Raw genomic sequence first — 23,701 nt, forward strand, 5'->3', positions numbered from 1 at the left:
ATAGAAACGCCAGGCCGTTCAATAGAAGTAAGTAGTAGCTCTTAGTGTAGGTATTTCGTAGCTGATGTATTGCTTTTCTGTTTCATAAGGGCCGTTCGGTTCATTTCCTGTTATAGTTCTGTTTTGTATATAGCTTCCAATGTAGAAATTGACAGCTATCTTTTCTTGGCTACAGCTTCAGATCTGTGATTCTGTGTCTTCTTCCTTTTGCGATGATGTCGATGGTCATGATGTATCTGGCGCCGACAACACAGGCCCCGTTGCAAGCGCCGGGATTGCCGGGAGCGCCGACGTGCATAAGCCTGTAGGCCGATCGTTTCCCTATGAAACGATTAATTGGGAGCTGAAAGCCCCTTTAGGACTGCTGAAGATGTTGGGCTTAGCTGAGATAACCGTATCAATCGTTGCAGGAGGAGCGACGGTTTATTATTTGTTACGTTCGACTTGTACATTGATTGATAGCAAGGGTCCAAAGCTTGATTGCCTGCAACTATGATACGATAATGGAAGCTAGCTTTGGGTAACGAGCGGGGTAAAATCCTGTTCTAGTCTGTCAACAGTGTCAAAGCGTAAAGGTTGCATACTTGGCATGCCTGTCAAACCTTGAGCAATAGATATGATTTGTTGTTGCTGGATGGAGCTGGACTGGTCGAGAGGTTTCCTAATTTGGTTTCAGCAAGCCACAAATCCATGTCAACTATGATCTAGTAATATAATGCAGAAGATAGTTCAGAAAAGTGCTCGATTGGGTGGATGGGAGCAAAATAGGATATTTATTGTCATAGCATTTGCATAGACTTTGCAGATGCACTCTTTGCTGTCGGCTATATAACCTGGCTTCTGAATCACGCCAATCGTTCTTTCTGAGCCAGACACAAACAACTATTTCTCGTTTCTCTATCCTTCAAAACTTTGGCTGCATCTCTGAATCCAAATCAATATGTTCATTTATCAAGGCAAATTCAACTGGGGCCAGTGGGCTCAAGATGAGACAGCCGTGATCATCCTACCATCCAGGCCAATCCGTACTGGTGATATTGTCTGGGTTCTTTCTCAATGGACTAAAGGTCACCCCGGGTTGCAAACTGAGAAGCTCAACCTGGCCCAGAGACTTCCCGTTCACCAGGTCTCTAAAACAAAGAAAGGTGACGATAACTTCACCCCCGAGCCTGTTTACTTCAATTGGGAGATGACATCTAGTGATGGATATGAGAAGCTCCATCTTGTTATCTCTCGTGACGGGGACAAGAGCGAGATGGAGTTTAATCGGATCTGGCAGCCAGAGGGAGAGTGGCTGAGGGAATGCGGCCGTCTTTGGTTGGGTAAGATCAATTGGACCACGCTTGCGACTAATGAGTTCTGCCTATTTATCGTCCCTCAGGGCTTCGGTGAAGGACGCCCTGTGCATGCAATGTGGCAATGGACTAAAGACAGCGATGGCAAGGAAAAAGTGTCAAACTTCCACTCTTCACAGCAGAAGATTGCTTCTCATGACGACAACGGTGTTTGGTTCTCTTTTTACGCCGGCTATGAAGTCACGTGCAACTGGAACAAGAAAACCGATGTCCTTACCGTACATATGAAGGGACAAGAGGCGGACGGTGATCTAGGCGAGTACAAGCTCCTGGCAGTTACCAACCCTCACACCCAGTAAGTCCAAGATGCCCGTCTCAACTGAGTGATCAACCGTCGGTCAATATTAATCAGGATTTAGTGAATGGGATGCCCCGCTCCCTCCCCCTCAAAATGCCGAACTCCAAGTCCGCCTGCCCCAGCCTGGGCCCTCACTCCCTCGTGTCCTCGAACCTCTTCCTTTTCCCATCGGAATCATCGAGAACTTGAAGCATGCGGTCGCCTACGCCGATCAAGCTGGATACCTTGTTAACTACGCCCATGAGGTGAGTAACAATAACTAACCCTTTTAGTTGGGTATTGGCTAATAAGTAAGCGATTCAATCAATTGGACACTAATTTCCATCTTCGAGGCGAGGTGATTGAGGAGCGCAACGCTGCAATTGCCGAACTCAAACGAGAGGTCAAAAAGCTCGGAGATGACATCACTGTTGAGAAGGCCAAGGTTAGCGACTTGACCAAGAGACTTGACGAAGCCCGAGCTACCTACGAAGCCAAGTTGAAGGACAAAGACGAGGAAATCAAGAAAGACGAGGACCAGATCAAGAAAGACAAGGGGCATGATATTGACGACCACAAGACCATTGACAGACTGGCAGCCCAACTTGAATACGAACGAGCTTCGAAGGCAGAGGTGCAGAAGAACCTTGACCAGACCAAAACAGCACTTGCTGCGGCAGAGGCTAGTTTGGCTACTGCTAGCGCTACTATCGCGAGTCTCACCACCCGCGTTGCCTCACTTGAAGCTGAGCTCGAAGTTGAGAAGAAGGATATTGACAAGTTGCAGAAGGAGACTAAGGACAAAACAGCCATAATCTCGCAGCTCGAGAAGAACAACGCTGATCTACAGTCCAAGCTGAACGGAGCCCTCCAAGATGTCAGGAACAAGCAAGACCAGATCAACGCCAAGGACTCAACCATTCGTGATCAATCTACTAGAATTGACAACCTTACCAAGGAATCCAATGCAAAGTCGATCACGATCAACAATCTGCAGTCGCAGATCAATAACCTACAGCAGCAGATCCGAAATCTACAGTCAATCCCAATCTTCAAGTTCAAGTGCAACATCAAGTGCCAAGCGCCTAGCAACAGGGAGATCGCGGTTGATCTGACTGACGGAGGAGGATCGGGTACGCCTGTTCAATGCTAGTAAGTGTCCCAGTATACTGACAGAGGAAAATAACCATCTAACTGTTGTCACACAGCTCCTTGGTGAACAATAACAATCAGACCTGGGACATATATTCTATTGGTGGTCGCAACAATGTCGTAATCATCAAGAACACGCGCAACAACTATGTTCTCTGGTCTGCTGGTATGTACACACGAGTACCCACTACGGAGCATTTACTTACAGTCATATAGGACGTAACCAAAAGGCTCGATGCGATCCAGGTAGAGACACATCGGACCAGGCAGCGCAATGGGAACTAGAGGGTACGACCGTTGACTCGATCAACAACAACACCGTGTTCAAGTAAGATAGTCCTGCTTTTGCCCTCGACACCTTAACTGACTTTCGAAATAGAATCCGAAACCTGAAGGACGGCATGTATCTCGATTTGCGGCAGGGCGACACCTCGAACTACACGCCTTTCATGACCTGGGATGGCAATAACGGATCGAACCAGAAGTTCAAGATCTCGAAGCACTAGGGGTTGATGTATGTGTGGTGAAAGGTTTCTGATTAGGTAGTGAAGAGAACAGAGATTGCTTATAAGATGGACCCCTATATTTTGTGTTCTGAATAAATTCCCTTCGCTGTATTGGTTGCAACTCTCAGTGACGTTTACGAGTGATGGCATTTAAACTCAGGCCTTAAGCATCAGGGATGAAGTAGTTGTAAACTGAAGTTTGTATCTTGCAGACAGTTGTAATGTAATTGAACTTGGGCCTCGATTCTTGCGGTAACTGTTGAGACGGTATCTGATATCGAAATTGTGACCTAAGAGATTTATTTACTGATGAAATACTTGCTATTGAGATATGTGAACTTACCTCACTCAATATCCTCAGGAGCATCACCCTCGCCTTCAACCTCCGGAACAACATCGGTCGTAGACCCTTGCCAGAGAAATATTCCCAGCCCAGCAGTACCGAGAACCAGAAGGAGCTTCAAAATCCACGCCGTTAAAGATCCATACTCCATCACCCAGCTCGCTATCCACTGCATGCACGGCGTGACCAGCGCACGGCGTTCCTCTTCCAAGTCTGGATTGACAGAGTATATAACCGCCAGGATCGCTAATAGCGTGAGAGTCAATATGAGGGCTACAAATGCTTGGAGGAAGGCAAGAAAGACTGCGATGTTTTTGGTCGTGCGGAGGACTTCGAATCCAGCTGCCACGAGCGGCGTGACTTGGTCGAAAGCCGCGTGGACTTGTTTTGAATATGGCATTCCCATGGTGACTGTTCGTGGCGCATCCAAGTAGATGATTGTGGCTTTGGGCTGTGAGAGTCAAGTATTTATTGCCGGGTATTGAAAGCCTTAAATATGTTGGTTTCTGACATCATCATGTGATGTCAGAGTGGCGAGGAGTAAGGTCACTGACATTCTTGGATTGGAAAAACCATAGGCACACTAATACTCAATGACACCTGAAAGTTACCTCCAGACGGATTTCCCCACTCCAAGGTTCATGGCTAAAAGGGTTATGCACAGCTCCTATACATATTGGCCAATGTCCCATTGGCACATTTAACTACAATCATATTCTGTCTACGTCCAATTGGAAATCTATTAGACCTGCTTAACCTCACTTACCCCAGCGCTCTTGCAACCTCGGGCGAAAAAGCCTTGCTGTTCTCCGCCTATCTCATCAGGGACCTGGGATCTCTCAGAGCACCATCTCCAAGACCAACCCTCCAAGCCAGCTTTCTCGAACGCAGTCTTGACCTCTACCTCAGTAAACCCCATTTTCGACATGGTATGGTTAGACAAATCCTTAGCCATAATGGCTTCAGGGCAGCCACTCTCTGCGGAAGCTACCAGGTCTATAATCAGAAGCACTCCACCAGGTCGGAGCTTTTCGCTCAGTCTCTGGATCATGGCTGTGTAGTCCTGGACATGGTGGAGAGCCATACACATAACGATGAGATTAAAGTCGTTGAACTCTGGAGTGTCAAGCTCGGGAGACGGCGATGCTTCGGGATCCATCAAGTCTCCGTGTATGGCTCTCATTCTATCCGAGCTAAATCCAGCAGCTTCTGCAAGCATGTTGTATTGCTCAACCATCTTGGATGAGATGTCGATGCCGCGGACGATGGAGACATACGGGGCGAGTGCCTAAGACGATTAGCCACATTGGTATTACTGAGGATGGGAGCACTGACACGAGAAGCAACGCCGTTGCCGCAGGCATAATCAAGCACCTTGAACTGATCCGGCTTGTCAGGAATGCCGATCCATCTCAGGTTCTGTCGTAACTCGTTGGATATCTGACTACATAACCGCTGAATCCAGGGATGCTTGAACACTTCGGCGGCTACTTGGCTACTAATGTTAGACCACAACTGATATGCATCTGGGGAATCTTACTCGAAATGTTCTTTGTTCTTCTCTCCGAGAGCCTTGGCCTCGTCACTGATACTGTTGATCTTGTCGCCCATGATTGGCAAAATGTCTCTCAGAATCGAGCGGGTAGTGATTCGAGGTGATAAGGGAGGCAATAGAATAAGGATAGATTAGAGTTTAAGTTAAGAAATATTGAGCCTTCGCAAACAAGACTTTATATGTTGGAAATGTTCAGCTGGAGCAAAAGTCTCCGGATAGTATGTCTCCGCAAAGTTTCCGTGGAGACAAAAAGGTGATCAGGCATTCTGCTACCCCTCAAGGTTCACAGTGCTTCTAACTTACTAGTAGAGTTGTTTGTGTATTGATGAGGGCTGTTGGTGAAACTCTTTATGTTGATTCACGAGTCTGAGTAACTGATATTCTTCAGTACTGTGTATGACATGGGTCTGGACGAATGGGCATTTGTTTCCATCTACCGATGTCTTGAAGATTGTATGAACAGGTAATACTCATGCCGTAAGCCACACGAGTTCTTCTATTTCATCTATCGTCGTCAGGACGTCCTTTCAAGACCAAGGGTGTCGATGATGAGTCGGTCGCTGATAGAAAGTTACCGTATCACTTATAAGCATACTAAGAGCGTAAATGATGCGCCGCTTGTACATAGAGAATGTAACCCTACGTTCCGTTGTTCCGTTGCACGGACTTGTGCACCAAATTCACCATTATTTGAGACGCGCACGATGGAGCAAACCTCGGCCGTGAACTGCGCCCAGCGGGACGTTTCTCATCGGGATGTGGAGGGAGCCAAAACTCTAGCCACGCGAACACCGCTCCGCGCCGTGGCCCCCCAGTCCTATAAGTCGTAAGCGGGTCTTGTTCACGTACTGCCTCTGCTGATCCGATTATATAATCGGCTGTTTGTGATCTGCGAACGCCGAGATCTGGTATCTCAGTATTCCTTTATAAACGGCCAGCTCGCATACATAAACTCGTCCCATAGACGTCTAATCATTTCTTAGCCCAGAAGTTTACTTACGCTATAATACTCACCTTTCGTGTCGTGAAAATGACTGTCGCGAATACCACCAAAGCACTCTTCATCGATTCAGAGAACAATCCTAAGGTCATCGAACGACAAGGCCTCCCGAAACCAAGCGATAGAGAATTACTCATCAAAGTTCTATACTCGGGCGTTAACCCCGCCGACATCAAGCATGCGACCAACCTAGGAATGAACAATACAGTCATGGGCCATGACTTTAGCGGTCAAGTCCTGGAAATAACAACGCCGGGTTCTGTTTACAAGCCCGGAGATATTGTAGCGGGAATCACGCCTGCGGGCCTGTACTCACCTGTTCAATACGGAGCTCATCAAGCTTACATCACATGCCCGGAAGATTTGCTGTACAAAGTCCCTGATAACCTGCCACCATCCGACGCAGCGAGTTTGACTGTTGTTGCCATGACAGCCGCTGATGCGATATTCAACCAATTCAAATTCCCTCTCCCCGCAGAGAACAAAAGGCTGGCCCACAATGGTCCATTTCTGCTCTGGGGGGCAACGGGTTCTGTCGGATACTGTGTCCTTCAGTTCGCTATCGCAAGTGGCGTGTCTCCTATTTTTGTTACTGCAAAGCCGGCGCAATTCGAGTATCTACGCTCTCTCGGTGTCGAGCACCTCTTCGACTACAGGGATGAGAATGTCCACGAGTCCATCGCCAAAGCTCTGCGTGATTCGGGATTTGAGAAGTTCTCATACGCAATCGATGCCGCGGGAGCTCCTAATTCGGCCGACCAGGTGCTTAAAGCTGTAGCAGATGATACTATCATTGCTTCGGTGGTCATACGGGACAACAAGCGCTTCAAGTTCCCCGTTGCTTCATCACTACACGACTTTGTGATTCAACCTCCCGGCGCTCCTCATCCGATTTCCATTCCTTCGCGACCTGCGGACCATGCTAGAGCTTGGGAGGGCTTGAAGTGGGCTGCCGAACATTATGGGACGAAGTTTCGCTTGCCGCCGGTCCGTGTAGTTGAAGGTACGGCCGAGCACGCATTGGAAGAGATTGAGCGTTTTGTCAAGCAAGGTGGAGGATTTTCCAAGGTTTCTATTAAGCAACCACTTGCATAGTCGCTTGCTTAGATGCAGTTTTGTGTTCAATGTATATTTTAACTGAGCAAGGGATCTCATAAACTAGCTCGTTCTACATCTGCCTCCGTGTCTTGGATTTTCAGCTTAACACGACGAGCGTCGCCTCCCAATCCTTCCCAAACCCATGTATCCACCTACACAATCATCGCGCTTTTTCGAGTGAAAAGAGGGACTCGAGAAATGAGATCGATGACGTGTTCATGATTTTGTATGATGCGTTCCCTGTTCTATGTCGGGAACATGGATGGGATTTCGGGCATCCCAGAACCTTGCCGAGGCACTGCCGAGAACGCCGTGCAAATCTATCCTGTTTGTATGTGACCACTAACTTTGAGGTTTCTCATCTAATGATCTAAATGGTCCAAAAGCATCCACTTAACGATTTTGTTCTTGATGATTAATATTCCGGAGAAATATGCGCCGTATCTTACATCTTCCTCCTCATGTTATGTCAGGTTTCTTGTGATTCATGCCCGGAAGGTTTTCACCTCTTCCACCTTTTTCGTCTTTCAGTCTCTAAAAGAGTAGTGACATATCTTAGAAATATCATATATAATAGGCTAATTAGACCGAGGTTTCTCAAGGCCACCTTTAGCCTCCTCGTCAAACTATAAACTCGTCTCCTCCCGTTTCGACGGGGGTAGCGGATTTATTAACTTGCTCTTTATTAAAGCATCAGTTGATGTGAAATGATAATGCCCCGTTCAGATAACAGAACTCAAGTCTAGGTAGAAATTATATCAACCCGTGCAACAATTATTCATACGGCTTCACGCGACACCGTAACTTCTTGTTACAGGGGGCTTCCTGTCTCTTTATACACTTTCCTCATTGGTGTTATCTTCATGCATATAAGGATACAGGAACAAAGATAAAACTAGAAACCGAAACTGATGTTGTAAGTGAATGCTAGTAAGCTATACGGTTACTGACTGTATCTATTGTAACCAATCCGAGTCGCTCAGCAGTCAACATTTGATGTCCGTAGCAAATATCAATCGTCACATGTTAGATGCCCCGGAAGAAAAATAACTCAACCGTATACAACATTGCATTATATCGGGCCATTTCCCCGGCATATGCATACGTGTCGCAAGGATCAAAGCCAAACAATTGGCCAGCACTCCACTGTTGTTGGGTGAACACATTTCGATATATCAACAAACATGGATTATCGGACGTTTGACTCCGCAATCTGAGTTCAAAGATCATGATCATTTTCAGGCCACCAGTCCACTGTTGTCTTTTCACTCTTCACCACTGCACAGCCAAAATGTCGTCGCCCGCTCGCAAGAAGCGTGCCGATTCAGGGTCGACTCTTTCATCACCATCGCCCGTAGACGCGGAGAGCGGTCTTCTCCCACCAGAGCATTGGTCACTACTACCAGAGGTGAGTTTCGCAATGCGGTTCATCTTTTGCCGCTAACTCATGCGGTTCAAAAGGAAGAAAACGCGCCAGGCGATGAAGACTCAGCTGTTCTTGACAATGCGAGCTCAACAGCTTTTTTGACATCCAGTGTTCTTCAGTATCAAACTATTAATGGGAGGGCATATCAGACTGAGCGGGGAAATCCCGATTACTGGTGCGTCATGGCAGTAAAGCGTGGTTATCACGGCTGACTATAAGAAGGGGACCCATCGATGACACCGGCCAAGAGGCAATGGATATCAAGTAGGTTGTCTAGGGTCCGTTGGAAGCAAGCTGACCCTCATGATAACTAGTCACCGTGTACTCACTCTCTTTTTAGGCGATAAGCTGTACCTGGCACCAGTCCCAGAGGACATTCAGGTACGGCACCCTGGCACGAATTAGATGCGGTAGGCTAATCAGCATGATACTTTAGACTGCCGTAGATATTGGAAAGGGAACTGGTAGGTCAACAGTAAACTATACGAGTAATGGGCAGTGTGAGTAACAGTATGATAGGGATCTGGGCCTTGCAAGCTCACGCTAATTTTTAAAACACTGAAGAATACCTGAGGCTGACATGAAACGAAGGGAGTTCGCGGATAAGTTCCCAAATGCTTCCGTCATTGGGATTGATTTTGCACCAATTCAACCTAGTTGGATCTCACCCAATAGAGAGTTATAAGTACCCGGTTAGAGAGATACATCTGCGTACATTTCGTACTGACCTCTTAACAGCCAAATTGAAGACTGTACCCAAGAATGGACCTTCCAGCCTAACACCTTTGACTACATCCATATGCGATGGCTCGTCGCCAGCATCGCACACTGGAAGTCTCTGTTTAAGGAAGTTTATAAGTGCCTCAAACCATGAGGTTACATCGAGAGCGATGAGCTATCATCACGCGTCGAAAGCAATGACGGCACAGTGCAGCCAGGCAGTGCGTTAAGCCAATGGGAGAGGTTCTTCGTGGAAGGCGGACGCAAGATAGGACGACCGTTTACGATTTTAGAGGAGAACATCCAGAGAGAAGGGATGAGAGAAGCAGGATTTTGTGACATTGAGGAGCGGGATTTTAAGGTAAGACGTTTTTTCATGATAAATTTAGTACTAATTCGCGTTGTGACAGAATCCTGTGGGAAGATGGCCAAAGGATCCGAAGTACCGAAGTGGAGGGCAGTTTATGCAGGCTGCCTTCGAACAAGACGCTCAGGGAACAGTTCTTCATATGGATACTACGCTGGGATGGACTGAGGAAGAAGTCACTGTCTTCATCTCTCACTTTAGACGCGAGATCAGATCATCTAAGATCCATTCGTATTTCAGACAGAAGGTTGTTTGGGGACGGAAGCCTCTTTAAAGCTGGGCTACAGGGCTTGGTGATTGTCTGAGGTCCATTAAATACTCCCCTCTCTATGGAATGTATATTCTGTTGCTGTTGTCAGTGTGTAACTCAAGGAGAGCGCCATCCATATCTTGAGCCCCATGGTTTCCACTTGGCCGAAACCTATAAAGAAGCTCTCTTCAACATGCTCTATACATTGAATGGACCCACCATCCTTGTGGTCTTTATCTGATGTCTACTTTTTTTTTGTGAGAAGTTACAGTTTCTAAGAATTGTTGCCCTGGTCGTTCAAGTAGCCTCCTCAACTTGCGCCACATGTGAACCAATGACCCTGAAACCTGGTCTAACACCTGATAACTCGGAGATGAAAGTAAAATACACTCAAGTTCATTTCCATTCCATTTCCTGAGCCCATCTAGTGCTAACAGTAAACAAAGGCTAGATCTCATCCCTCTATCAAACTATACCATGACCCGACACATCAAGCATAAGGAATTGGTGTGTATGTAGGTAGAGTTAGTTGGCTTTACATGTGAGTTTCAAGAATTGTCATAATTAATTTCATCTATTAAAATTGTAGTAGCGGCCAATCGGGTCATACATATCCAGCGTTACACCAATGTCATAAGCGATTACACTTCCTACAGAGAGCGTACAACCTAGAAGCGGAACTTAATGTCCTCTGTAAGCCCCATCGTACCCTGCCGCAGCCCGGTCATCAACCCTTCCGTAATCAGCAGGTAACTCAACCAGATTCTGCGCATGCATCTCATGTGTCCTCTCGTCATGTAACTCATATCTTGCCTCGTCGTTAGGTTTGCCCGCATCGCTATCCGTCAATTGCTGGGATGACTTTCTGTTCTTCCCTCGTAGCACAAGAAAAGCTACAAGTCCTATTGCTCCGAGCCCGCCGATGACAGATCCGACCGCGATTCCGGCCTTGGCACCGGTGCTGAGGCCGGCTGTCGATGGGGTTGTGGACGGGGTTGACGAGGAGGATTCGGAGGAGGATGTCGACGAGGAAGCAGATGAGGATGCAGATGAGGATGACGAATCGCAGGAACCGAAGTCGCTCTGGCAACCAGAGGCGCAGTAATCTAGAGACCGGAGTTAGCATTGTTGAACTGTGTAAGGAATTCTCGTCCATTTTGCGGGGTCACATACCCGAGGTCTTGCCACAGTATCCCTTTGCCGAACAGCAATCGCCAAATGTGCTATCTTGGCAGGTGGCATTGATATCCGAATTGGAGCCGCAGTTTCCGTCGATGGATATAGCACCAAGGCTCGTTGACGCCGCCGACGTCGAGGTCGAGGTCTTGTCAGACGTCGCGGTTGTCGTGGAGGACTCGTCGCTGGATGAGCAACTACCGAACATACTTTGGCACCTGTTGATATCGATGTCAGCGATGTCTAAAAGCGTGTTGGAGTGCCAGAAGTTGGGAATGCCGTCTGAATTGACGCCATGCTCGCCAAGAGAGAAGCCCAAAGCAATGCCGCTCTTGTTGGAGCATCCTTGGAGTAAACAGTAGATTGAACTTACCCAGCACCACAATAGGTCGCATTTTTGCCGCAGTAACCCTTCTCAGAACAGCAGTCTCCATACGAGCTGCCTTCACAAGTGATGTTGCTAGTCGACGTCGCACCACATGAGCCTGACGTGCTCACAAGCTGCCCATCATCGCTCGACGAGCAGCTACCAAAGGCGCTCTGGCAACCCTCATTGCAATAGGCGCTCGTTTTGCCGCAGAATCCCTTCTCGGAGCAGCAGTTACCAAAAGTGGATGTGAGGCATGTCGCATTAGTCTCCGAGTTGGAACCACAGTTGCCGTCTTTGCTAGTGGGATTTTTCGCACGCGGTAGTAGTACGGGAGAGGATGAGCTGGGACCAGTTAGTCAGGGAGGATTCTAAAACAAGAGGTCCATGTAGCTTACAGTCCAAAGTTGAAGGGGAACGAGGCTGAGGCTAGAGAAAGTATACAGAGAAAGTACACCAGAGAGAGCTCCATGTCGCTGGTTTGGCTTGGGCAAAGGCAAACGACGCAGAAGGAATTCCCCCTCGACCGTCCTAGCAGGGCACAATGCCTTTATGTGGGCTCACTCTTGGAAACGACCCTTGCAAAAGCCCCGAGGTTAATTTGATAATCTCCCTGCTCCACCGAGTTCACGGTCCACCCACCCAACCCAAAGCTTCATTTGCCCCATAGGGCTAGACAAAAGTACCTAACAATAGACTCAGCCCCCAAGAGAAGAGAACGTGGGCGGCTCGGCCCGACATGGCGTCCATTCAAGTGCTTTCGTCTGCTAAAGTAAGGTGCTGGCTTCAATTTATTCAACTTATGTGATAGCCAACTGGAAGTCCAAATGATGCTGTGGCGCTGATAGTTGTGCTCTTGACTTGCCTCGCCTTGCCAGCTAAGCGAAGGGTAGGTATATTTTCCAACAGGGAAGACTCATGTCAGCAACAAGGTCATGCATGGTTTATCGTCCAGGGTCTAAAAGACGCCTAGCTCTTTGTTGCCAACGCTCCGTTTTAGATATCAGGAGAGACCTACAGGAGACCAATTGCGTCGAAAGCCGCTGTCTGGGGTTAGCCCTGAAAGTTTGGCGCAGGCTTACTGTGGAGTAGGGATCGCTGTTCAAGTTCGTTCGACTACCAATCAAAGCAGTTGGTGTAGTGGAAGCTTTGGACCCCAAGCGCGGCTTTGACCGCTTTAAGCGCCGCACGGTTGGTTCTTTAACGGAAGCGATCGCCTTACGAGCCGAAGGCTTGTGACTTGAGAAGGGGATGCTAAAATAAACTTAGCAAAGACTGTCCTAGGCTTAGGCTAGACTTGCCTAAGTATTTTAATCACTTGGGGTCAGGGTACTGAGTTTTCTTGCCTCCCTAGACCAGTTATTTTGGTCCTGCGGCACATGAAAATAGTTGGACATCTTGGCGTCAGCGTTATTTTAGATGTGGGGATGGTCATTTATCAACAGGGCTTAGTGTTGAGACGGTTAAATGTCTCCGAGGTGGTATGCAGAATGGGACATATAATAGGCTCAAGAAGCTTCGAGCCTAGCACTCTGATCTTCTGTCCCTTGTCCAAGTATCTCCCACCATGGTGCTTTCCATCCCTCAAGTCGTTGGCCGTCTGGCTCTGGTTCTTGGTCTTCTACCCAATCTTGTCCTCGCCCAGTGCGGCCCTGACAACGATGGATCACGTTGCCCTTTGAACGTCTGCTGCTCCTCGGCCGGATACTGCGGAACGTCGAGTGTATACTGCGGTGATGGCTGTCAGTCAGCATACGGGAGCTGTTCTATCCCTACAGTTCCGTCTTGCTCTTCTGGCGGTAAGAGTGCGACTAATGGCCGTCGCGTTGGATACTGGCGCGTACAGCAGGCTTGGGACCGATCTTGCGATGTTGTCCTTCCCTCCCAGATTCAGACCAACGGATTGACTCATCTGATCCTGGCATTTGCCGATTTCGACACCAGCAGTTTCGCAGTGGGCGCTCAGAACTCTCAAGACGTCGACTACTATAAGCAGTTTACCGCTTTGCAGAGCAGCTCGCTGCAAACGTGGATTGCCATTGGTGGTGGCAGTTTCTCAACTGAGACTTGGTCTTCCATGGCGGCCTCATCGCAATCGCGATCTGCTTTCATCTCGTCTCTCAAGTCCTTCATGGAGACTTATTCCTTCCAAGGTGTTGACCTTGATTGGGAATTTCCAGCGACCGGCGATGCAGCAAACCTGGTCTCTCTTGTCCAGGAACTCCGAGCTGCCTTTGGAAAGGATTATGGCATCTCAGCGGCGGTGCCAGCGGACTGGGGTAGCATCCAGGGCTTCAACGCTGCCGGTATGGGCAAATACGTCGACTTCTTCAACTTTATGGCCTATGATTTACATGGTTGGGGCATTGATCAAGAGCCAACAAAGATTGTTGTCACCTACCAGGCCAGCATAGTTGACATTGCCAATGATCTCATGCCACTGTGGGCGAACCAAACCGATCCTTCGCTTATCAACCTCGGCATCCCCCTGTACGGCCGTGGGTACACCCTCTCCTCCTCCAGTTGCAAAGAAGCAGGTTGTGCGGCATCGGGTCCAAGCGAAGAGGGGTCTTGTGTCAAAGATCCGACAGGCGTCATGGTGCTGAGTGATATCAAAAAGGCCATACCAGCCAACCAAGCTACCGTCAAGCTTGACAGCGAGGCTATGCAGAAGTATGCGACTTGGGGAGGTGATCAGTGGATAGGCTATGACGATGCTGATACTTTGGCACTGAAGATGGCATGGGCTGATGGATTGTGCTTGGGTGGCGCTGTGTTCTGGGCGCTTGATAATAATGGTGGTGCGTGGGGCGCCAACGGTAAAAGCCCCTGCAAGGCGTGAGGACTTCTACTCAGATGATAAAAGAGGAGGGAAATCTATTGGAAGTCGGTACTAAAACCGTTTCCCAGACTTGAGAGACGTTTTCACAATAATGTATATTAGATGTAGATCTTCGTTTACTCAATCATCCTTGTCCGAGAGCTATAATGATTGCAAAAACTATTTGACTTAAACGCACTTCCATTTACTCGACTCTTTGAGCCAGCAGGCAAAGCTCTGGAGACCAGGTTCCTGTGCCCTCAAGCTGTCTATATCCGCCTTCCAACCCGCATCCCTAAACCACGCGAAGCTCTTCGACGCATCTTCGACCATCCATAATATAGGATATGCTACAATCTTGTATGTCTGGGGCAGCTCCTCTCCCACCACTTCTTGAAAAATCTCCTGTAACTCAGAAAAGCTCAACTCATCACCCGCCAATGCTAATGCCTTTCCCGCCCAAACATCTGGATTCAAAAGTGCTTTTGCTGCAAACACGCCAATATCATGGGTGCTAATCAGCTGCATTTTTCGATCTTTTGGCATCCCCACTGCCCAAAGGGACGCCATCATCTGACCGAAGAAACCAGGGTTATAGCTATCCATAAAGCCTGTCGGTCTCAGAATTGTCCATCGTTTGTTGTTCTCTTTGCATAATTCCCGCAGTCGTAGCTCAATGCGGTGCTTGGCGGCAAAGTGAGGAATCTCGGTTGGTTGCGACCAGCTAATCTCGTCGCCACCACGGTCAACACTAGAGAAGACTATGTGATCAACTGATGGATGCGATGTTGCTGCTTCAATGAGAGGGAGTGCTTGTGCCTCATCATTTGGCGGAACTGTGACTACAAAGATCGATGAGATGTTCGGGTGCTGGTCAAAGATGGGCTGTGGCGTCTGGGTATCTCCCTTCACAAGTGTAATTCCTGGATACTCTACTTTGAGAGATTGAGCCTTTGATGATTCAATAGACCTTGTTAACGCAAGGATTCTGGTGTCTTCCTGTCCAAGCGAGCTGTCAAGGGTCTTGTATAGGGCGTCGATGGTGGCTTTGCCTTGTTGGCCAGTAGCCCCGACAATAAGAATATTTTGCGTCATTTTTAATCGTTGTTACAGAAACTTGTGGTCGTTGTGGATTGCTATGTTTTTCGTTTATCGGTTTGCGACGAGGCTGATATATCAGCTGCGGAGACTTTTCGGAGGCTTTCTGCCTTGCTTACTGGCATGGCGCAGCAGTGGCTCAACACTATCTGGGTGGCTGGTCACAACCTCGCATTGAAGCGGTACTTTTCAGAACCCTAATTTAGGTTACTCTCATTCATAAGCTATACGTCCCAACATAAGTAGGTCGTATGCCGAAACCTCGTCAGATGAATGCTGGTCGGACAATTTGTATCACTACGTATAATGCGCTGATTAGCTGCTACTGCATATTCCTATTTCAAGTTCAATTTCTTTGCAGCACTGTCTAGGGGGTCGTTGTTTCCGTGTTCCATGGGACACTGATTCGAACGAGCAGTCAACCGTGGTGTAGGTATGTCAATTTCGGTCCCATCTCTGTCGTACTTGTATATCGGATTCAGCTCCAGGGTTATTCGACAACCCTACGAGCAAGTACCGCGATAGCCTGCGCCCTTCTCCCAATCATCTCTGTAACCAGCATTGTACCCATACAGCTTGCACGCGGTAAAGAAGTCATCATCGCTGATGACGTTGCCTGGCTTCTGGATGCACTTAACACCATCAAATGTCGCCTGGTGCTCTGGTCAAATGTTTACTCCAAGACTCTAAGGGGGGCTACTTACAACAGATCCCCAGCGCATGGCGCAGACACCCTTTGTCCAATCGTTTACCGGAATCCACCCCTCAAGAGTGTGCAAGCAGCAGTTGTGACTGCTGTGGTCCTTTGAACTAATCTGTTGTATCAGTACGGGTGTAAATACAATGAGATTGGCGGGAGTATATGTACCCATGAGCCGCTTGGGCAAGAAAGAGGCCAAGGCCGAGTGCCTTGAGAGAGAGTTGCATTGTTTTTGCTTTTGAGAAAGGGAAATAGAAAGTGAATTGTGCTCGATGAAAGTCTGGACTGGATTTAGAAAGATCAAAGCCGTCTTTTTATATCTAGTGTTTACCCATCGCTCCGTCACCGCCTCTCCGATGCATTTGCCGACTATAATATGATCTTACGAAGGTAATGAGAATATTCTGAAGCCAGGAGATGAATCGATCCACTCCATACCCGGTACCTGCGTCTCTCGAGCCTTGTCCCCACGATATTGCCTTTCGTCAACCCCACCGACTTGACAGGAATGAACTGACACTTCTAACTGCCGTGCTTCTGACCATGATTTCTCGTGGCCGGCACTTTGAAAGCCTTTTATAGCTCTGCCAGTATGGTAGGATCTGGGCCCATTACCTCTGGATAAATGCCTAGTGGGTTGTTACATAGCTATATGTTCTAACAACACGTATTGATTGATAGGTATATCAACTTGCCATTACATTCTATGTCTTATTCAATCTTTGCAATTGAGAAGCTAGGAGGTAGATATGGCCCTTTTTCAGTAAAATTTAGCCGGAATCCAAACCTTGTCTCAATGCCATGCTACGATTTTCCTCAAAATTAAGTTCAAAAATGAATCAAATACGGAGGTCGCGAAAGTGTATTATATTATATTGCCTTATATTCGATTCTCAGTATCTAAAACTTTAGTAGCCAATGGGAAATACTTTCTTCGAATCGTGTCACTTATTGCGTGACGTTTCTAGCATAACGATGTATCGTGTTGTTGTAACTATTATGGAAATCAGCCTACCACATTTGTGACTAACGCATGTCTTTTCCTACTTGCACATTCGACTTATATTCCTATTATCATGGCTAGTACCAGGCTTCATCGATCTTGGGCTCCATAGTTTCTGCATTTTATCGCATTAATCCGAGTGCCTTTCTGTGACTAAATGGCTCCTGGGTTTCATCGAGCCCGTCGTTCCAATATGGCGTACCCTATAGCTGGCGAGTGTTGGTTCCACAAGCTGATCCTTGCCATGAAGGGTCGCCCAAGTTTCCGCGTGCTACCCGGCCTCATCGGAACCTCCGCGTAACTGTCGGGTTATGAAAAGTGGAGTATCTACACATGTCAGCTCACGCTTATGAGAAGTAGGGTTCATACTGCAAGAATATGGTCCGTAATTCTTTTGCATAATTTCCTGAAAAATGGGAGTTCCATCGACAACGAATATTCCTAAGGAGACTGTATCACATCTCGATAATGCCCCTATTCCCAAGCCGGGAATTCTTTTGCAAGTCAGAGCGGGAAGAGTCAAGAAAGGAGCCCTAGGAGGCGAAATCACATCTGCTATCTACAAACAGGGACATGACGGACCAATATTCTGCAGCGCGACTGGTGTTTTGGGCGACGAACACGCTTCCAACAGACACGGTGGCACAGAGCGTGCAGTGCATCAGTATAACCCAGATCATTACCCAGACTGGCGAGCCGAGAACCCGCCAGAACCAGATCTATATGATGTCGGAGCATACGGCGAGAATCTTGTCACGACCAACATGAATGACGACAATGTGTGTATTGGCGACATATACAAACTCGGTGACGACGTTCTTCTCGAAATAAGCGAACCACGACATCCATGCTTCAAACTCAACTCCCGATTCAAATGGCCGCGAGCTCTAAAACGGACGATACGAACAGGACGAGCAGGCTGGAACATGCGAGTGTTGAAGACTGGCGATATCTGCAAAGGAGATACAATCTCTTTGCTGGAGAGACCGTATCCCAAGTGGTCTGTGTTGAACGTCCAGCGTGTCATTAGAGCAAGGAATGTCTCTCTCAATCTGCTGGCGGAATGCACACAGCTTCCTATGACAGACCTCTTTCTGGACATTGCAAAAGAGAGATTAAGGAGTGCTCCAAAAACATACACTCTAGTCGACGCTCTCCTCGTCGCTCAGCGTATCAGGAAGCTCACGTTTGCCTTGAAAGAGCCTTTGAGTCTTGTCAATCCCGCGTTCGACCCCCATGCATTTGCACAGGTCAAATTCGGACGCGAAACAGAATTCGAGCGCTCTTACTCAATTGTCGACGGCGACATATATAAGTTCAGCCTGGGCGTGTCGCTCGATAGACAATCACGAGGAGGTTCGGCTTATTTACACAACGAGTTGAAGATTGGTGACGAGATTGAAATGTCTCCTGGATCAAATCCTGGGGCGATGGAAAATGATGCAAAATGCGATGAGAGTCTCACACGCGTTCTGATCGTCGGAGGGATAGGAATAACGGCCTTTTTGCCATCGATGCGCGACTGGGAGAGCAAAGGCCTACCATACCATCTTCATTATGCCATCAGAAGTCTTGAAGAGGCTGCTTTTCTTGATCAACTGCCCAAAAGCAAGACCACTCTGTATTGCCGATCAGAGGGTCAACGACTCGATATTAGAAGCGTCATACTAAAGCCCAGCCAAGATGGGGCATACAACGCACGCATATTCTCATGCGGACCCTCAGGCATGATGAAGGAATGCGAGAACATTGCTAAGGAACTTGGATATCCAGACCACTTGCTTCATTTTGAGGATTTTGGTAGCGGTGGAGGTGGTGATCTCGGAGAGCCCTTCGAGGTGGAAGTCGATGAGCCGGACTCGAAAAGACATGAGACGGTGACGGTTCCTCCAAACAAGACGCTATTAGACGTGCTCAATGACGCCGGCTTCGACGTATTGTACTCTTGTAAGTCTGGGGCTTGTGGTGCTTGTAAAGTGGCACTATGCGAGGGAAAGGTTGACTACAAGAGCACGTCGCTGTTTGAGAAGGAGAAGGGGCGGGCGTTACAGGCTTGTGTCGATCGTGGTATTGGGAGGCTGAAGATAGAGATAGATTAGGTCATTATGCACATTCTGTTAAACCGCCATATTCTCCAATTTGAATGAGATTCTTTACTGATATTGATACTGTGTCTCATGCTTCCGGGTGTCAGTTGATGACGTAGCTGAACATATACGTCCATTGTGTTAAAACATAAGACGTTAGACAGGGTCACTGGGACTACATCAGATAAAGCTGGAGTTTGACGACCAGGACATGGGCAATTACAAGAAAACCAGTCTATGGGCGATGGACAAGGTAGGAGAGAATATATGAAGTTGATGGATTAAATTAGCAAACCATGACTGTGTCTAAGTCACGCGTTACATGTAACAAAATGCAAAGGCCAACCCTTATGTCAAACCTTATATCCGTCGCCTATCTGTCTTCATAACACCACAAAGAAGAACACAACGAATGTCCGAGTGTAATTCAATCTGTGATCCGTGCTTTCATACGATCTTACTGCACGAAACCCGAATTGTCCGCGCAGTCAAAGACCTTGGTAATTGCCCCAGTGTCAAATGCCTCCTTGATCAAAACGCCAACGGAGTAGCTGGAGTGGCTGGTCAGTATATCACATGGAGATACAAGATAGGTGAGTACTTACGTGCCAGCGACGATCATATAAAAGCCAAGAATCATGATGAGTACATGCAAGGCGTACTTGATCTTCTGACCCAGCGTGCCAGTCTTGTAGCTCTTGAAGTCATACATCCACAGTAGCGCAGGAAACACCAGGCTGAATGGCGCAAAGCAAAGGGACCCGGCCAAGCCGAGAAGATAGTTCAAGATGGGCACCGCCTCAGCCACGATGAAGGATGCAGTTCCCAGGGCAAGGTTGATACCGAGCCAAGTTCCGCAGTGAGTGAAGGTATTGGCCTGCAGGTGCTCAGAATCTCGCAATATGCGGACAAAGGCATATTTGGCAGCGACATGTTGATAGATACCAACGCCAAGGATAAGTCCAGGTAAAGAGACTCCATAAGCGACCTTCTTGATGAGTGGACCGGCGCTGCCAAAAGCTGGCGTTGAGATCCATATTCCGCACCATCTGTAGATAACAAGACTGAAAGAGAGATACATGGTCCCAACAATAAAGCCAGCCACAAGGCAAGCCTTGCGATAGTCATGCGGTCTCTTCATCTCAGATATAACGGGCAAGAACATAGAAGAGCCACAGGTGCTGATGAAAATATTCGTGGCGTTGATCATGCCGACAACAAAGCTAGGATACGCGATCGGTGCCCAACCGAGATCAAAGTCGCCCGTCTTAGGAGCGGCAGCTGGTCTGTCCACTTGCGTCACAGCGACGACGAAGATAAACACCCCAAGGACGAATGTGATGAAGCCGAACCAGGTCAGCCAGCCCAGACGAGCAAATGTGCGTATGGAAGAGAGGAGGGTGATGAGGATGGCGGAGACGAGGGCGAATACGACAGTGCATGTCCCGTGATCTGACAGTGCATTGAGGCCGATAGCTGATGTGACTATGCCGCCGGCAGAGATGAGAACTTGGGCGACGATGATCTGGACGCCGACGAGTTCGCGACCCCAGCGACCCCAGATGAGGCTCATCATATCAGCTAGTGCTAAGAAATATAAGCGACTGTTCAATCTCGACTGGGACTTGGCTGCTTACTGTGGCATTCGGTATGGTTGTGCTTGAAGTCACCAAGAACAAGGGCAGTATCTAAACAAAAAAGCCATTAGTTTAAGCTCAAAGGTATTGAGACATGTACTTACAAACGTTGAGCGAAGTATATCCAACGATGCACAGAGATCCTCCAACGGAGCCCAGCGCACCGAGAGCTCCAGGGATAGCAAGGATACTCATCGCAAAGTTGATCTTGAGAAAGACCACAGTGGCTCGCTGCCAACTGACAGTTCTAAACTCAACGCCATCGACGTTCTCCTGAAAGACCTCCCGCGACTCTCCCTTCTCGGTATCAGAGCCACCGGCGTCTCCATGGTGGGGATCGATCTTCTCATCTTTGGAGGGAGATGTGTACTGATCCATGGAAGATACTGTTGGAGATGCCATTGTTGGAGGATGGAGCGCAGCTGGGAGATGATGGGATGAAGAAAGTGAATAGTGGTATTTATAGCTTGCTAGGCTATGGATCCGGTGCATGGACTGTTGCAAACCCTGGGGTAAAGCGGGGGCCATCTCAGCTCTGTAGTTTGTACTGATAGATAGTTCCAGGCTGACGAGTCTCGACTGAGCGAATGAACCACCGACTCGGTTCGGGCGTACGCATGTAAGTAGCCTGCACTGTATCAGCGAGAAAAACCACATCTCCCCGATATCTCATCTTCGAGCAATTCCTCCACAGCTGAGATAACCTGTATTCCAGATAAGCTTTCACTTGGATTCACTTGATATCGTGATGAACACGGCTTGTAACATTGCGTTGCAGCGCACAGTAGATCCGCCACCGGCTCCATCTCTGATATCTCGGGATATCCGAACACGAACCCGGTATCTAGTCCGTGGAGCTCGGTTAGATGACCCTACAAGCTCTGCTAGACGAGGCGCCGCCCAGAACACCATAGATATAATTATCAACTCCACAGATCGAAAGTGAACCAAGACGTCAGAGTTTTGGTGCTTTGAGGAGATAGCAGATGCTCCCGGCATCAACCCGTTGGTATTTCTCTGAACAGGCCACCATACTAGACACTTATACGAGTTTACAATTCCCACGTGTTTTTGCTTCATAGTACGCAGTATAAAAACAGGTAAAAGGCAATTCCTTTCACTGCTCACCGACTAGGTATCAAATCACAAGATATCACCACCGCTGACAGCCTTGCCGTGGTACCGAATACATAACACTAGTATCTAAACGAGAGTGCTCACTTCTCCATATCGCTCATGCAAGGACCATGCCGCCAAGTAAAGGCCCAGCTTACACTCCCTACACTCCCAAGACGACAAGCCGAACCTTATCAAGATAAGTAGGGGCCATTTCCTTTAGCGTATGTCGCGGATGCGGGGAAGGCTCCACGCCTGGGCATGGAAGTGTAGAGATACCGGGGAAATGGGGAACCTTCGGCAATTGAACCAAACCTCCAAACCCAAGCCCTTGGAGTTCGTCACTACCGCGCTCAGCCGAAAGAGATGAAAGAACTTATAGTGTCAAGCCTCTTTGGCGTTTTGGGGTGTCAACGTGCATCGCTGAGCAAGATACATCCCTCATAGCCTCTTTCATCGGTCATTTAGTAGCCATGGTTAATCTCGATCCCATCAACGCAAAGTTTGCGGCCGCAATCGATGGCCTACCTGCTCCTCATCAGCTCGGGGGCCCAGACAAGGCATTCGAGAATCTGGAAGAGCTACAGCGCCATGTACCAGCGAGTGACATTGCCACACAGTCTATTGAAGTCCAGGGGAAATATGGCCCGACATCTGTAACACTGTTTAGACCAATGGCTCTGGTTCACAAGCCACTTCCAATGATCTTCTACACTCATGGTGGCGGCTGGGCCATGGGGAGGTAAGGACGACTCCTTTACTTCTATTAATCAGGCTGACGTGCGAAGTGCCAAATCGTTTGCCGTATTGGTCGAGGACTTGGCTCGGCGAACTGGAGCTGCGGTGGTCTTTCCAAACTACACGCTTGCACCACATAGGACGTTTCCGTTCCCGTTTGAGCAGAGCTATGAAGTTCTCGAGTATATGATTCGTTATGGAAAGCAGCACAACCTTTTGGTCAAAACCATTGCCCTGGCTGGTGATAGTGTCGGAGGTACATTGTGTATAAGGCCGCCTCGATTAAGTGCTGATTATATGAAGGACACATGGCCATTGCCATGATGCAAATGTCGTTGCAAAGACAACTGCCCGCTACAATCGCTCAGATCGTTCTCTGGGCTCCTGTTACCGTAACACATAAGAAGTACCCATCATACACTACGTTCAAGGATGGTCCTTTCTTGCCAGAAGCCACAATGGATTGGATGATTGAGACCTTCATACCAACCAAGAGCGATAAAGAAACCGCACTGGCCTCTCCTCTAACACACCTCTCAGACGATGTCCTGTCCAAATTCCCTCCAACCATTATCTTTCTGTCGACAGTTGACCCCTTAGTTGATGAAGGCGTCGCATTTGGTCACCGGCTGCAGGGGCTTGGGGTTGATGCGTCTGTGATCAAGGCTGAAGGGCAGATGCACGCCTTTTGTCTTGTGAAGGCGTTGCGGAATGGACCTACCGCTCAAGCAGTGTTAGAATTAGCGGCGCTGAGGTTGCGAAAGATATTTCCAGATTCAACATAATTGACTTGCAACAGACTGTTGGTAGAGGGTATAGAGAGAGCTATAGCGCCGTGATGCGACATGTTGACGCAGGTATCCTTGTTTCACGAATCTGAGCCTCATCATGGAATTATAGGCCTACTCT

At 48.2% G+C, this 23,701-nt stretch overlaps 12 protein-coding genes across 12 annotated transcripts; 6 read left to right on the forward strand and 6 right to left on the reverse strand.

Moving 5' to 3' along the window:
• Positions 1-940: 940 nt before the first annotated feature.
• FMAN_03821 (uncharacterized protein) lies at positions 941-3,290 on the forward strand (the record flags this gene model as incomplete). The annotated part of the gene is made up of 6 exons (XM_041824276.1): positions 941-1,650; positions 1,715-1,898; positions 1,949-2,784; positions 2,841-2,950; positions 3,001-3,112; positions 3,164-3,290. The coding sequence occupies 6 exons, from the start codon at positions 941-943 to the stop codon at positions 3,288-3,290; spliced, it is 2,079 nt and encodes a 692-aa protein (XP_041689773.1).
• Positions 3,291-3,634: 344 nt separating this feature from the next.
• On the reverse strand, positions 3,635-4,039 carry FMAN_03820 (uncharacterized protein; the record flags this gene model as incomplete). Its single annotated transcript, XM_041824277.1, has 1 exon — positions 3,635-4,039. One exon carries the CDS (start codon positions 4,037-4,039, stop codon positions 3,635-3,637), a length of 405 nt encoding a protein of 134 aa, XP_041689774.1.
• A 336-nt stretch (positions 4,040-4,375) lies between these two features.
• FMAN_03819 (uncharacterized protein) lies at positions 4,376-5,244 on the reverse strand (the record flags this gene model as incomplete). Its single annotated transcript, XM_041824279.1, has 3 exons — positions 4,376-4,921; positions 4,969-5,128; positions 5,174-5,244. 3 exons carry the CDS (start codon positions 5,242-5,244, stop codon positions 4,376-4,378), a joined length of 777 nt encoding a protein of 258 aa, XP_041689775.1.
• Positions 5,245-6,218: 974 nt separating this feature from the next.
• Positions 6,219-7,283, forward strand: FMAN_03818 (uncharacterized protein; the record flags this gene model as incomplete). Its single annotated transcript, XM_041824280.1, has 1 exon — positions 6,219-7,283. One exon carries the CDS (start codon positions 6,219-6,221, stop codon positions 7,281-7,283), a length of 1,065 nt encoding a protein of 354 aa, XP_041689776.1.
• A 1,294-nt stretch (positions 7,284-8,577) lies between these two features.
• FMAN_03817 (uncharacterized protein) lies at positions 8,578-10,073 on the forward strand (the record flags this gene model as incomplete). Its single annotated transcript, XM_041824281.1, has 8 exons — positions 8,578-8,694; positions 8,748-8,887; positions 8,935-8,976; positions 9,027-9,093; positions 9,149-9,176; positions 9,304-9,587; positions 9,647-9,793; positions 9,843-10,073. The coding sequence occupies 8 exons, from the start codon at positions 8,578-8,580 to the stop codon at positions 10,071-10,073; spliced, it is 1,056 nt and encodes a 351-aa protein (XP_041689777.1).
• A 657-nt stretch (positions 10,074-10,730) lies between these two features.
• On the reverse strand, positions 10,731-12,064 carry FMAN_03816 (uncharacterized protein; the record flags this gene model as incomplete). The annotated part of the gene is made up of 4 exons (XM_041824282.1): positions 10,731-11,155; positions 11,223-11,443; positions 11,599-11,937; positions 11,991-12,064. 4 exons carry the CDS (start codon positions 12,062-12,064, stop codon positions 10,731-10,733), a joined length of 1,059 nt encoding a protein of 352 aa, XP_041689778.1.
• A 1,095-nt stretch (positions 12,065-13,159) lies between these two features.
• On the forward strand, positions 13,160-14,434 carry FMAN_03815 (uncharacterized protein; the record flags this gene model as incomplete). The annotated part of the gene is made up of 1 exon (XM_041824283.1): positions 13,160-14,434. The coding sequence occupies one exon, from the start codon at positions 13,160-13,162 to the stop codon at positions 14,432-14,434; it is 1,275 nt and encodes a 424-aa protein (XP_041689779.1).
• Positions 14,435-14,602: 168 nt separating this feature from the next.
• Positions 14,603-15,508, reverse strand: FMAN_03814 (uncharacterized protein; the record flags this gene model as incomplete). Its single annotated transcript, XM_041824284.1, has 1 exon — positions 14,603-15,508. One exon carries the CDS (start codon positions 15,506-15,508, stop codon positions 14,603-14,605), a length of 906 nt encoding a protein of 301 aa, XP_041689780.1.
• Positions 15,509-16,014: 506 nt separating this feature from the next.
• Positions 16,015-16,438, reverse strand: FMAN_03813 (uncharacterized protein; the record flags this gene model as incomplete). Its single annotated transcript, XM_041824285.1, has 3 exons — positions 16,015-16,164; positions 16,216-16,321; positions 16,380-16,438. The coding sequence occupies 3 exons, from the start codon at positions 16,436-16,438 to the stop codon at positions 16,015-16,017; spliced, it is 315 nt and encodes a 104-aa protein (XP_041689781.1).
• A 1,189-nt stretch (positions 16,439-17,627) lies between these two features.
• On the forward strand, positions 17,628-19,313 carry FMAN_03812 (uncharacterized protein; the record flags this gene model as incomplete). Its single annotated transcript, XM_041824286.1, has 1 exon — positions 17,628-19,313. The coding sequence occupies one exon, from the start codon at positions 17,628-17,630 to the stop codon at positions 19,311-19,313; it is 1,686 nt and encodes a 561-aa protein (XP_041689782.1).
• A 445-nt stretch (positions 19,314-19,758) lies between these two features.
• Positions 19,759-21,340, reverse strand: FMAN_03811 (uncharacterized protein; the record flags this gene model as incomplete). Its single annotated transcript, XM_041824287.1, has 4 exons — positions 19,759-19,852; positions 19,907-20,888; positions 20,939-20,989; positions 21,043-21,340. 4 exons carry the CDS (start codon positions 21,338-21,340, stop codon positions 19,759-19,761), a joined length of 1,425 nt encoding a protein of 474 aa, XP_041689783.1.
• A 1,187-nt stretch (positions 21,341-22,527) lies between these two features.
• Positions 22,528-23,577, forward strand: FMAN_03810 (uncharacterized protein; the record flags this gene model as incomplete). The annotated part of the gene is made up of 3 exons (XM_041824288.1): positions 22,528-22,796; positions 22,843-23,048; positions 23,096-23,577. The coding sequence occupies 3 exons, from the start codon at positions 22,528-22,530 to the stop codon at positions 23,575-23,577; spliced, it is 957 nt and encodes a 318-aa protein (XP_041689784.1).
• Between the last annotated feature and the right edge of the window lie 124 nt (positions 23,578-23,701).

This window comes from Fusarium mangiferae (genome assembly GCF_900044065.1).
Source record: "Fusarium mangiferae strain MRC7560 genome assembly, contig: FMAN_scaffold017, whole genome shotgun sequence".
Lineage (NCBI taxonomy): Eukaryota > Fungi > Ascomycota > Sordariomycetes > Hypocreales > Nectriaceae > Fusarium > Fusarium mangiferae.